This window comes from Poecile atricapillus, chromosome 14 (genome assembly GCF_030490865.1).
Source record: "Poecile atricapillus isolate bPoeAtr1 chromosome 14, bPoeAtr1.hap1, whole genome shotgun sequence".
Lineage (NCBI taxonomy): Eukaryota > Metazoa > Chordata > Aves > Passeriformes > Paridae > Poecile > Poecile atricapillus.
The window spans coordinates 14224131-14237906 of NC_081262.1; the positions used below are offsets into that span (position 1 = coordinate 14224131).

The 13776-nt window shown below is 55.5% G+C and overlaps 1 protein-coding gene across 1 annotated transcript; it reads left to right on the plus strand.

Annotated features, from left to right (window-relative positions):
* Nucleotides 1-2765: 2765 nt before the first annotated feature.
* Nucleotides 2766-13714, plus strand: NATD1 (N-acetyltransferase domain containing 1). Its single transcript, XM_058849495.1, has 3 exons — nt 2766-2996; nt 9519-9637; nt 10380-13714. Exons 1-3 carry the CDS (start codon nt 2900-2902, stop codon nt 10494-10496), a joined length of 333 nt encoding a protein of 110 aa, XP_058705478.1. The 5' UTR covers nt 2766-2899; the 3' UTR covers nt 10497-13714.
* Nucleotides 13715-13776: the final 62 nt, after the last annotated feature.

Here is a 13776-nt window from a genome sequence, read left to right on the forward strand (position 1 = left end):
AAGAGTTCAAATGGAAAATAAATTACAGGTTTTTAATGGGGAGAGCAATTACCTTCCCCAGAGACGTCACAGATTCACCACCTTTCAAGTCTTTCAACACAGACGAGGAGGAGTCTTTCCCCCCCAAAAAAAACTGCTCTGCAGCCCAGCCTCGGGTCATTGGTGCTGGTGCAAGAGCTGTGGATGTCACTGCAGGGCTGGGCAAGCAGGAGCTGGGTGGTTCTGTATTGTCTCTACCTTTCTGACATTTATCCACACGGATCTTGGAGTCAGCAGCGGGGTTTGAAGTGATGAACACAGCTTTGGGCTGAGCCAGTGCTCGGGTGTGAGGTTTGGGGGGTCTGGGGAGCAGAGCATCATCACCAGCGCTTCTGCAGATGTGGAGCTGTGGGACCAAGGCTTCCAGCACAGGAGCGCTGCAGAAACACACAGGGAAATTGGGATGCACTCCCAATCCAGATCCAAGAGGGTGGGAAGGCAGGGAGCACACCCAGGCTGCGAGGATGGGACCAGAAGCAGCCACCTGCTCACCTCCCAACCATGGCAGGGCTTGGGGATCTCTTGGGAGACCTCTCCTTTTCTCCTGCAGCTTCCCAGTGCTGCTGCCATGGCTTCTTCTGCCTGCACCTCCTTGTCTGAGCCACTGTGCTCGGGCCCTGCAGACTCCCCGGAATCATCACAGGCACAGGATCCCCATGGAGCCTGAGTGCTCCCAGAGATTTTGGCAAGGTACTGGATTTCCATGGAAAGCCTCTCCGTGCTCTCAGGGGCTGTAGGTGAACCTTTGGTTGTGCAGGCTCTGGGTCAGGGTGATCACCAGCAGAGCAATAAGGAGCTGCTCACCCATGTCCAGGCAAAACCTGCTTCTCCTTCCTCCTCTCTCCCAAGGTTTCCCAGACCCACTGTCTCCTGAGCATCCTTGTGTGGACATCAGCTCTCCCTCACAGCTCTGGGATCCCTCATCCCCTTCCTCCCCACGGCACCCCAGCAGTGCCCAGCCTGGCTGTTGCAGTGATTGCATTCCCTGCGTTCCCCTGCCCGGGTGCTCTGCTCTTTGTGTCTCCCTGCAGCACCACACGGTGTGGGAGCACAGGGAGGGGATGGGGAGAAGGACAACATCTCCTCACCGATATCCATGGAGGAGGAAGGGAATGGAGCCTTCTCTCCAGGCAGACACACAGTTCTTTGGGCCAGGGCTGGACGGGAGTGGGAAAAGAGCAGGAGACCCTGAGAGGCAGAACACCAGCACAACCCAACCCAGTGAGTTCCTCAGCTGCAACTCGGGCAGCAGGAGCTGAAGGGATGAGTAAACAAAGGCCAAGCTACACGAGATGGTGCAGAGGTGCAGAGAAGTTGCTGCTGAGCTGTTCCTAGTTCCAGGTTAATTCAGGTGTTACTGCTTTTCCTGTTGCACAGCCGGCACAGACACCTCGAGCACTCTCAGCTCCTGTCACTGAGAGCTTTGGGCTCAAAGATGTGATGTGTATGTGATAGATGATGTGTGTATGGTACATGATGGAGCACCTCTGCTCTGGAGCCAGGCTGGCAGAGCCAGAGGTGCTCAGCTTGGAGAAGAGAAGGCTCCAGAGAGACCTTAGAGCCCCTTCCAGTGCCTAAAGAGGCTGGAGAGGCGCTTTGGACACGGGATGGAGGAACAGAACAAGGGGGAATTAGATGGGATATTGGGAAGCCATTGCTCCCTGTGAGGATGGTGGAGTCCTGGCACAGCTGTGGCTGCCCCTGGATGTGTCCAAGGCCGGGCTGGACGGGGCCTGGAGCAGCCTCCAGGTCCCAGCATCACACAGGGGCCGTGGCCGGGGGCTTGCACAGCGCAGGGCAGGGCAGGGAGCCCAGCAGGGCCCGCAGAACCGGAGCTGCTGCAGAGCAGGCGGCACCAGGAACCCAGAGAGGAAAACCAGTACAGAACCATGTGAAACCAGTACAGAACCAGTACAGAACCATGTGGAACCAGTACAGAACCAGTACAGAACCATGTGGGACCAGTACAGAACCAGTGCAGGACCAGTACAGAACCAGTGCAGAACTCGTATGGGACAAGTACAGAACCAGTACAGGACTAGTGTGGGACCGGTACAAAACCAATGCGGGACCAATACAGAACCAGTGCGGGACCAGTACAGAACCGGTACAGAACCAGTACAGAACCGTGCGGGACCACAACAGGCCCGGTACAGAACCAATCCAGAACCAATCCAGAACCAATCCAGAACCGGCACAGAACCGGCACAGAACCAATCCAGAACCAATCCAGAACCGGTACAGAACCAATCCAGAACCGGTACAGAACCAATCCAGAACCGGTACAGAACCAATCCAGAACCAATCCAGAACCGGTACAGAACCAATCCAGAACCGGTACAGAACCAATCCAGAACCAATCCAGAACCGGTACAGAACCAATCCAGAACCGGTACAGAACCAATCCAGAACCGGTACAGAACCGGTACAGAACCAGTACAGAACCAATCCAGAACTGGTACAGAACCAGTACAGGCCCGGTACAGAACCAGTACAGAACCAATCCAGAACCGGTACAGAACCAATCCAGAACCAATCCAGAACCAATCCAGAACCGGTACAGGCCCGGTGCAGAACCGCGCGTGTCCCGTGCCCGCAGTGCTGCTGGCGGTGCCCGCCCGCGCGGGGGCGCCGGGCGCTGCCTGCGGGCCCCACGGCTGTGGCGGCGTTGCCCCTTTAAGGGCCGCGCGGCCGTACCAAAACAAAAGCGCGTTGCGGCCATTGGCTGCGGGGCGGGCACGTGCCGCACAGCTGGGGCTTCCTGCGGCCGGGGCCGCGCCGGGGCCCGACCGCGCCTCCGCCCCGGCTCCGGCACCGGCACCGGCTTCAGCTCCAGAACCGGCACCGGCTCCGGCTCGCCATGGCGCACTCGGCGCCGCTCGGCCTCCTGGAGCAGGGCTGCCCCATCCAGGTGGAGCACGATCGCAAGCGGCGGCAGTTCACCGTGCGGCTCAACGGTAGGGACGGCGCTCGGGGCTCCCCGGGACGTTACCTGTCCCCTCTGCCCACGGCTCGGCCTCGCTGGCGGCCCCAGATTCCCGTTCCTTTTCAGCTCTCGCTGTTTCCCCCCCTTCGCCCCCCCCGTCTCTCCCCCGCTTCCCCTCCCCGTTCTTCCTCCTCGTTGCTCTCCCCCCTTTTTATTCTTGTTCCTCCCTCTTTTTCCTGTTCTCACCTATTTCCCCCGTTCCTCCCGTGCCGCTGTGTCCCGCAGCACTTTCCCCTGTGCTCTCCACCCTGCTGCGGTGTGACCCCCACCCCAAATCCCCTTCCTGCACCCTAAAACCTTCTCCCGGGTCCGGGGCTGTCTCGGTTCCCTGCCCTGGGCTCGGTGTTTGGAGCCCGGTGGTGGCACGGGCAGGTTTGGGGACACTGCCCTGGGCAGGTGCCTTTGGGTGATGAGGAGCTGCGGTACCCGCTGGGAACGGGGACCCTCTGGGGAAATTCCTTCAGGGAAGCCCCTCGGGGTCTCCAGCACGGTGGGTGCCACGGTTCTGTAGGATCCAAGCTGCCACAGCCACCAATGGGACCAGGACTGTGGAGCTCTGGTGACACAGTGACCCCCAAAAAGCTCTGTCACATATTGGGTGGAGTGAACAAAGGAAAAAAAAAAAATAGGTGCCACTTAAATTTCTCTGTGGTGTCCTGATTCTTTCCCAGCCTTCGTCTTAATGGGTAATTCCAGATATTCAACCATCCCAACGTCTCTTTCCTACCCATTTGTCGTGCTGAGAACTGCTCTGGGTAAAACTGCCTCACTGCCCTGCAGAAATTGCAGGGTAGCTGCCTTTAAAAAATAAATACATGAAATGTGTAGTTCAGAAATCATAGGGAATGCAGGAGGCTTTGTCGATAAAACAACAGGAATAGCCCAGATTTTATTTTAGACTTCTCTTCCTCCCCCCCCACCCCATTTTCATTTCAACCACTAATTACAAAGTGCAGGCTGGAGGCTCGGCAGTGGTGGAGCGAGGAAGGAGGAGACGGGTGCGGAGAAAACAATTTCACCAAGTGCTTATTTCAGCCCGAGATCAAACGAGGTCCCAGGTGCCAGGTCCCCACTGCCACCACCAGAGCATTGTCCCAGTCAGTGGAGTTGGTGTGTGCAGGAAATAGAGGGGACAGCCAAGGGTCAACAATTATTAGGGAAACGTAATCTTTTATCGTGGTTTTCTGGATAAAAGCTCTGCCAGCCACACCATGGGCCGAGGAGCGTTTGGTGGCTGAGCAGGGATGAGTCGTGACTGGAGAGGGTGAACTTTGAGAGGGAGAGAATCAATCAGCTGTGGGAGTCGTGTGTGAATCAGCACAGAACCTCCTGATTCAGGAGGGGGTCATGGAATCCCAGAATCCCAGAATGGTTTGGGTTGGAAGGATCCTAAAGCTCATCTCATTCCAGCCCAGGGATGCCGTCTGTGTGTCCAGACATGGACCAGGTTGCTCCAAGCCCCATCCAGTCACGCCATGGCGTCACCCAGGTGGATTCCCATGCTCAAAGTTGTGTTTTATCTGGGAGTTCAGGGAGTCTGAGCTCTTTTTTTTGAGTTGAGCACTGGCCACACAAGGCAGCCGAGCTGAGCAGTGTGCTGCTGTCCTGCTGTGCTGACTAACATCCGTGTGGAGTGGGTGATCCATCTCTCCTCCTCCTTGTGAGGCACTTGCTGGTAGCAGCCAAGCCCTGGAAGATGGTCAGGAGATAACATCTCTGTGGGAGTGCGTGGCAGGGTGTTTATTTCCTGCACTGCTCTTTGTCGCTCCTGGCACAATGAGCATCGGTGGTGTGGAATGCTCTGGGAGGTTTTCCCTGCTGCCTGCAGGGAATGACAACAAATGGGTCAGATGCAGATTTTGGCATCAAAGTGACCCCCGTGACCCTCAGAGGGTCTTGTCCCGTGTCACTGCACTGTAGCAGAGATGAGCAGCACTTTGTGGGCTCCAGGGCCAACTTCCCTGTGATATTCTTATTTTTGCTTAATGTCAAGTGGGGAGGATACCCTGGGAAAACATGGATGCACCAGGCACGTGGACCAAGCAGCCAGACTTTGACAGCTGGTGGTTTATGGCGATGTGATGTTGGGTAGAAAACTTTCCATGGTGATGAATTTCTGGAAATCCCTGGAGCAGGAGGCCTGAGACAGTGAAAGCTGTGAACTGGTTGTGAAAGTGTTCATTTTCAGCATCATCCTGTGTTTGCCTCTGCAACACTGTGTGACCTCGTGTCAGGACTTCCTCCTTGTGCACAAGGGAGATGAATTGCACTTGATTTTTTGGGGCTTGCCTTGTCTTCCCTTTCTCTGCTGGTTCCTCCCCTCCCTCCCCTCATTGCTGCAGTAGCTCCTAAAACTCTGATAGGAACAGCTGCTTCACTTGAACACGTTCCCTTTTGCCTTGCATTCCAAATGAAGGAGCATTTAGAAGCTGAAAGTAAAGCTGATTATAACCAGACCTCACTGAGTCTCGTTATCCCTCGAGAGGAGGGCAAAAGACGCCCAACTGGATTTGTAATGGGTTAGGATGTGACTAACAGCCTGAGCCAGCCAGAAATCTCCCTGTGCAGAGACTCTTGGAAAACATCAATTTGTCAAAGCTAAAAGCTTCCATGGGAATCATATAGGCTGGTTTTGTCAGGAATAGCTGGGTATTTCTTTGGATCTGAGATGAAATTTCAGGTCAAAACAAGAAACCCAAAGGGATCCCCCACCCCAAAGCAGTCGGCTGGTTGGTCCAGCTGCTGGCACAGATGTTTTGGGCAGGGGAAGAGCTTTTAGCAGCAGCTGTTGTGACTTCTTGATGTCCATCAGCTCTCCAGTCAGGCTCACCATGAGCGTGGAGCAGCTCCAGTTCCTCAGGGATGTGCGGGCTTCTGGCACATTCCGACTCCCATTCATCCAACACTTGGGTGCAGCACACCACACTTCCCAAACCTCCCACTCCTCCCCTGCTGTGCTTGGACACGATTTTGGCTGGAAGCTCCTGCTTTGCCCACTGCTCATCTGAGTCTCAGGAGCTCCTTGTCCAGGAGCCCAGGCTCAGGTTTATTGGGAAAGCTGGAGCAGGTGCTGCCTTGGAGCTTTCCTCCCTGATGAGGCAGATGCTTTCCAGGAGAGGGGAAGGTGCTGAGTTTGCAGCAGGGACCAAGGGATCTGTCACCAGACACTGCATCAAAGATGTCCCTGCTGCTCCCGTGCCACAGGCGCCTCCAGAGAGCTCCTAAACAGGAAACTGCTCCAAACCAGAGCCCTCCCTGCTGCCATTCCTGCGAGTGAGGCCCCTCCATCAGGGTTGTGCTGTCTCCACTCTGGCTGTTGTGCTCTGTTGTGTTTTCTCTCCGTAGTAACGTGCCAGTAGCTCTCTGGGGAGTGAGGCCAGCCCATGGCAGGCAGCGAGAGCTCCTCGGGACGTCTCATCCTCTCAGCCCACCCCACACGCAGCTTTTGCTTTTTCATTTCCGCGCTGTTTGGCTCAGCAGCAGAAAACCGGAGCTGCCCCCTGCTCCTGGGAGATGGGGCTGGCATTTGTTCTCTGCCCTTGCTCCCAGGGAATGGCTTTGCAGCAGTGTTCCAAGGAGGCTGGAGCTCAGGGGCTGCTCCAAAGGCTGGTGTGCAGAAATTGGCCTTGTGGGCAGCAGCCATGGCGCTGCCTGGGCCCTGGGCACACCGAGGGCTATCAAGGGCTGGGGCTGGTGCAGGGGGACAGGGAGAAGGGACAAGGGATGGTCCTGCAGTGCTGCATCCTCCCCTCGCTGGGCAGGTGCTTTGTGTGTGCCAGGAGAGGGGGGCACTGAAGGATGGGCTGGGGTGGGGTGCCTGTGTCTGTCCAGATGCCTGACGTGTCCCTTCCTCAGCTGGGCTGGGACTGGGCTCTCTGCTTGGCAGCCTGGGGACTTGTGTCTGGCATGAGGGCTGAGCCCACCACTGCTCCTGCTGGAAGCCTTCCATGGAGAGCAAAGTTTAGACCTGGTCCCTTTCCCAGCTTCCAAAAAAGCTTCCCCTCCCCTGAGCCCCCTGTGAGTGGAGGGAGGGACAGAGGGCGAGCAGGGCACCAGCTGTGCTGCCATTGCTGCCATCCTGCTCCTCTCTGCCTGTGCTGATTTGCATTGACTCCACATCCTGGAGGGGAGTGTCAGTGAGCCAAACACCACGGGCAGGCTCCTGGGGCTCTGCTGGGCCTGCTGTGCCATCTCTGTCTGTGCAGGCTGATAAACTCCTGTCCCAGAGCCCAAGGGGGTGACACGGGCTGGGGGCTGGCAGGAGGTGCCTCTTGTGCCTTGTTCTGCTGGGGTTTCTGCTTGTGCCCCCTCTCTTTGGGGGTGATTGCGTCAAACTGGGGCTGGGTACCCCCAGGATGGGTCAGCACTGCTTCCAGCTCCCCCAGCTTTCCTGGGAGCAGCCCCCCATGTCTGGGGTACCCCACAGCACCGGGGCTGGCTTGTGCCAAGCCCTGGCTGTGAGCTGCAGGGCCCACACCACACCCTGAGTGCCCTTGGTTTTCATGTGCTGTGTCACCAAGGTGAGCGTGTGTGGATGTGATCATGCACTTGGCTGAACTGGCATGTTTTTCTGAACTGGGCCAAATTTCCAGCAGCACTGACTCTCTGTTGTAAAATCAGGATGGTTGTAAAATCCTTTCTCTGTGTGTTCACCTGTGCCCTGGTGGCACTCTGCAGCTCCTGTCCTGGCTGGGGGTTTGTGGAGCTGCTGTGGTACAGGGAATATCGAGGAAAAACCTGTCCAGGATATGTCTGAGATCCTCCAAACACTGCATCACCTTCTGCTTTAAAATGCATTTGTGTCTGTGACACTTCTAAACAGATCACATATTTTGAAAGTGTATTTAAAGGAAAAAGGTCTTTTGTTCTGTTGTCAATTTAGTTTTAAACTTCTCAAAGCTTCAGGCAGAGGCTATGGAAAGTTTTAGCCTGGGAGGAGAGTGGGGTGGAAGGGCTGGAACGAGTGAAAGCTGCTGCTATAAGATCATTTTACAGCCTTTGGTGCTGCCAACTCTGCCCTTGCCACCCCTGAGAGCTGCCACCAAATGCTCTGTGAGCGTGAGGGCACCTCATGCCCCAGCCTGGGCAGGTCTGTGCTGCTGGGGAAGGGCTTCACCTGCTCCCTTGGCTTTTTTGGGGTGCCTGGATCCACATGGAGAAACACTGCAGTGCTCCCTCTTTTCTGTCTGGAGGAAACTCAAAGAGCTTGGCTTTTTGGTGAACCAGAGCTGAGAGGGGCAGGACTGAAGCCTATAAATACTTGGGGGAACAGAAGAGAGGGAAATTATTTATGTCCACCCAAGAACAATGTTGGCACAAGAAGGAATGGGCAGAAACCAGCAGGAATAAACTTGGGCTGGAAATGTGAAGGTTTCCATCCAATGTAGGGGAATTGAGTGTCTGCAAAAAAGGAGCAGGAATAAAAAGCTTGAGCTGCTTCTCTGGAAACACAAAATTCCAGTGGGCTCATTTCTAGTTTCTCTTGAATACAGGGATGAGGCAAACTGGGCTGGACTTTTCAGCTAAAATGCAGTGAAGTAGAGTGTATTGATCTCAGCTAAGGCAGATCCTAAATGCAGGTGAACTTTGCGGCCCTTCAGCCTTAAAAAAGCATTGGAGAGAAGGAAAAGTTTCCATCATTTTAATCAAACTTGTCTCTTTGATTGTGATCTTGCATTTCTGGAACTCACTTTTAAGTACAGAAACTTTCTAGAAATGAAACGCTTGCTTTTGCACTGCAGGCAGAAGCTCAGGTTCTGTGGATGAAACCAGAGGGATGTTCTGACTCCTCTGATTTATACATGAGCTGAAACTTCTTTTTTCCTGTAACTGAGCTGCTGTGTGAGAAAGGTCAGGGTGTCGAAACAGGAAGCCTGTGTGTGTACATGTAAATTTGTGTGCACAGCCCCCCTTGCACACCTGTGTGCACCTTCCTGTGTGTTTGTGGCATTCACCTCCCCAGCATCTTCTCCAAAACGTGTCTAGACAATGCAGCAACAGCAGACCCAAGGAGTCTTGTCCTGTTTCATGTGCCACAACAAAAAACCCTGTGCTGGAGGAGAAATTAATTGGCTGTTACCTGGATCAGCTTTGTTGGTTTTCTCCCTCTTCTTTTTACTCTACCCCACCATCAGCACATCTCCTCCCTCCCCACAGCTGCTTTCCTACCCTAAACGTGTTGTGCTGGCGTCATTGATTCAGGGCTGGGTCAAAAACTTGCTCCTGCTCCAGGGGCTTGGAAAGGCCAAGCAGATCTGGCTCTGCTCACACCTCGTGAGGAGCAATGAGGACATCCAGGTGTCACTGGAAGCAAAGTCTCCAACCCAGCACCAGATCCATTCCCATGGGCACGAGGGATGCTGTAGCAGTCCCAAAACTGCTCATCCTGCTGTGGGCTCTCTGGGGACATCCCGACCCTCAATCCTCTCTCCCATCCCCTGCTGTGGGTTCCCCAGGGACATCCCAGCCCTCACCCCTCTCTCCCACCCCTCAGGTTGCCACGACAAGGCCGTGCTGCTCTATGAGTACGTGGGGAAGCGGATCGTGGACTTGCAGCACACGGAAGTGCCGGATGCCTACCGGGGGAGAGGAATAGCCAAGCACCTGGCAAAGGTATGACCCCAGCCACCCACAAAGGCAAGAGCTGTTGCCATCCCAGCTGTGGCTAAAGATCCTGGCTGAAGCCAGGCCCCATCAGATTGGAACCCCACGTGTGCCCTGTGGGAATCCTGCTCCGGTGGGAGATGGGGTGGCTGGCAGGGCAGATGGAAATCTGGGCTCAGACATTCCTGTTTCTTGTGGCAAGAGGAGCTGGGTAAGTGTCAGCAAATCCAGCCACTCGCCCAGGTCTGGCCCATTCCTCTTCTCAGCAAAAAAACCCTTGTGCAGGGGCTGATGGTTCACCTCAGCTCAAGCCAGACCCCTCTTCTCAAACCTTCACTGCCCTCGTGAGCCCTTTGCCTGCCTTGGGCTGTGCAGGGAGAGCTGAGGAGCCATGAGCACAAGGGTGGGGTGGTGCTTTGGGGTACAGCTGCTCCCTGATCCTTTAAGCAGAGACAAAGGGATGATGAAGGTGGCCTTCACAGGATGGGCTGGGATGATGCACTGCAGCATCCATGGGGCTGGATGTGTTGAGGGTTAAACTGGGGACTCTGTGGTGAGGTGGTGGCTGTGGCAGGACAGCTCTGCTCTCCCCTTAAGCCTCTCCCTCCACCTGCCCTGCACAGGGTGTACCTGAGGGACCCCTGCTATTTCCCCCATCTGGGTGAGGGGTACAGGACTCCAATGAGGCTTCAGAGGGGAGCAGAGGCTGGGAGTGCAGGTTGTAAAATCACCTGATCTCCGTTGGTTGCAGGCAGCCCTGGACTTCGTGGTGGAGGAGGACCTGAAGGCCCACCTGACGTGCTGGTACATTCAGAAATACGTCAAGGAGAACCCGCTGCCACAGTACCTGGAACACTTGCAGCCTTAAGGCAGGACTGCTCCCACACCAGCACAGCTGTCCCTGACTGTTCAACGCGGCCTTCGCTTCTCTGCAGTCTCAGGAAACCCTTTCCCACACTCACAATTCCCGTTTTTTTTAAGCGTGTCCACGCGGCGCGTGAGTGTGGGCACGACCTCCTCCTCTCTGCCCACGTGTGAGCATGGCTACAGCCCCTGGGCCAGGCTGGCTCTGGGCACACGTGGTGCCCCCCAGTGCTTTTCCCAAGCCAGGGGATAGAAGAGGGTGATATTCCCACCAAACTCCATTGGAAGGCCAGGGGATGACTTGTTCTGCACCTCATCCTCTCCCCTCTGCTTGGCAACATCTCTGAACTTGCTGGAGGATGTTGGTTAGGTGTGGTCATGGGGTACCAGCCCCCCTTTCCTGCTGGCAGCTGGGGAGATGCTGTGGATTAAGCTTTGTGGGACAGAGGGAAGCGCTGGAGGTGCCCCAGCCCTGTGTCAGGTCCATCCTCTGTTGGGCACCAAGCTGTGTCCAAGCCCACATGCAATCATACAAGAACATGTGGACCACGGTGGCACCTTGGGGGCTTTGCTGCACTGGTTGTGGAGACACTGGGATGGACAGCTTGGAGCCTAGAGACAAGACCTGTGTGAAGAGTGGACTTGGACTGCAGAGGCTGTGGCAGAGTCTGTGTAGAGGAAGAAATGTGGCTGAGTTGCAGATGCTGCTCCTTGGAGATGCCAGTTTCTGTATAGAACCCTAAAGTGGCATCCCCACAGGGTCATGGACTGTTATTCCTGTCTCCCTGCCCTTGGTGTGGGCACAGCCTGCTCAGGAGAAGAGCCCAGCCCCACATCCAGCCCTGGCCTAGGCGATGAGAGACATCCAAGGGCACCAGGGTGGTTTCCTGCAGCTGAAGAGTAAGGCTCCCCTCATTCCCCCCATCTGCTCCATCTCTGCATCCCTGTCAGTGCTCCAGATCAGCCTCATCGTGACATCCTGAGAGCAGCAGTGAGGCCTCCAGGACTGCTCCTGGCCCATCTCCAGGGTTCAGTGCTAGAGGCGCCTGCGTCCATGTGGATTCTGATGGTTTCTCCTTACAGCCTTTGGAAAGAAGCCCTGGCTCATGGCATTACCTGTCTGCTCAGTGGCCTCCTCACAGCTCCAAGCTCAAGGCACTGGTGGCATCGTGGGGACCTTGGCCAGCAACAGGAACACCCTCATTTTGTGAGGAGCACCCTCTTACCTCCGTGGATGACAATTCTGTAGCACAACCCAGCATTGCCACACTCAGATGTAGAGGTAACACCCTGATGGCAGGGCACTGCCAGGTTCCAGCTTGCTGCCTGTCCTGCCTTGCCTGGGTTTTCTAGGGCCTGAGCTACACCTCAGAGCATCTCACACTGAGCTCTCAGGATTTTGGAGTGTCCCAGGGCAGGGCTGTGGTGAGGGAAATGTTTTTCAACACACCCAGCCCTGAACAGCACCTGGGGGCTGCAGCCAGGCAGGAGATGGAAAGTCTCTCACCTGGAGACCAAATCCAGACCTTGCTTAGCTCAGCGGGGACTAAAGTTTACAATCTGTGCCACGGAGTGACTGAAACCCCAGGTGAGAGACAGCTCAGCCCTTTCCCAGAGCCCAGCACAAAATCCATGGCAGCAGAGGCAAAAACTACAATCTTCTCTCCTGGTTGGAGTGGCCAGAGATGGAGACCCTGTGCCAGGATTTCAGTCTGAGCTGTCCCTGGCCACCAGCTCGAGGTGAACCCTTGCTGCCTGCCTGTGCTTTTGGGCTGCCCATCACCAGCATAGTGCAGCCCTCTCAGGCTTCCTAACCTCCCAAACTCCATCCCTGCCCTGCACACTGCAGGCTGTGAGACTCCTACCCATGCCCACCACCTGTGCCAGGGGGCAGAGCCACCTCTGCCTTGTGCTGCTCAGGAAAGGCCTCGAGCTCAGCCCTGCCTCTGCTTCATTTCTGCTCTCCTGCTGCTTATTTCACCCAGGCTGTGACCTTTAGGGTGGCTTTGAGGGACTGGGAAAGGGTGGCAGGTAACAAACTAAAGGGACTCAAGAAGAAAGTTGGGCTGCTAAATGTTCCTTCTTTAACATGCAAAACACACTTCAACAGATAGTTACAGGAGCAAGGCTGGCTCTGGTACTGCTGTGATGACTGAACCATCCCTTCTCTTGATTCCAAGGTGAAGCTGAACTGTTTTCTCCCCTGGAAGCCAAGATAACACACTTGTGTCTTTGCCACAGCGGGGCTGGGTGCTCAGGAGCGATGTTTGAGCCCAGTGCTGTGAGCCTCTGTTCTGGTTTTGTGCTCATTTCCACTGTGTGTAGTCTCCAGCAGCTCCCTGTTGTGTCAGCTCACTGGAGGGTGTGCTGTGCTGTCTGGGCAGTGTCCCAGTGTCCCAGCCTGGCTCTGGAGCCCCTCGTGCTGCTCTGGCAGGAACCTCGTGCTTCCCGGCGCTGGATCACCCGCAGCGATCGCTGCCTTAAATCAGGCACAGCACACGGTTTTGCTGCTGCTTCCCTTCGAGGTGCTACAACCCCCCCAGCGTCTGACCTGACAGAGACGTGTGCCAGTGTCTGTGCCAACCATTTCTCTGCTGTGTCCATGCTCTGTCCCAGCCTTCCCTCCTCCTCAATGCCAGTGAATAGCAATACCTGCAGGTCACCAGCGTTGCTGCAGTCCACGGTGCTCCTGTGACCCTGCATGGCCGGGTGGGACCCGGCTCGGGGTCCCTCGGTGCTGGGTAGCCCTTCCCTGCCTCCCCACCAGCTGCCTTTTCCCAGCTGGTCTCTGCAGAAAGGAGCTTTGAGACCTGTGCTGCCCCTTGGTGCTGATTAAGCCTGGAGGAGTTTGGGATCTTGGACTTTTCCCCGGGCAACAGGAGTGTGGAAGTGGTTTGGTTGAATACTGAGCTCCCCAAACCCATTTGAACTGCAGACTTTTGGTGGGTGGGTGAATGCAGGTGGCTGTCAAACCTGCTTCCACAGCCCCCAACTTGAAACACCCCTCCCTTATCTGCTCTCCAGCATTGTCTTCCTCTGTCCAAGGTTTCCGTTCTGTTGGATTCGGTGGTTACGATGTGCCTTTCCTTCTCAGGACCTGTTACAAACAACCTTTCTGCTCTTGTTTATGTTTAACATTTATCTTGATCCCTCCCTCTGTCATACTATAAAACATGAACATAATGCATGGAATACAATACAATAAAAGTGTGGCTTAACTGAGCTGCAGTGGCTGTGCTGTGCTGGGGGGACCACATGCTCGCATTGAAAATGAACAGTAGGTA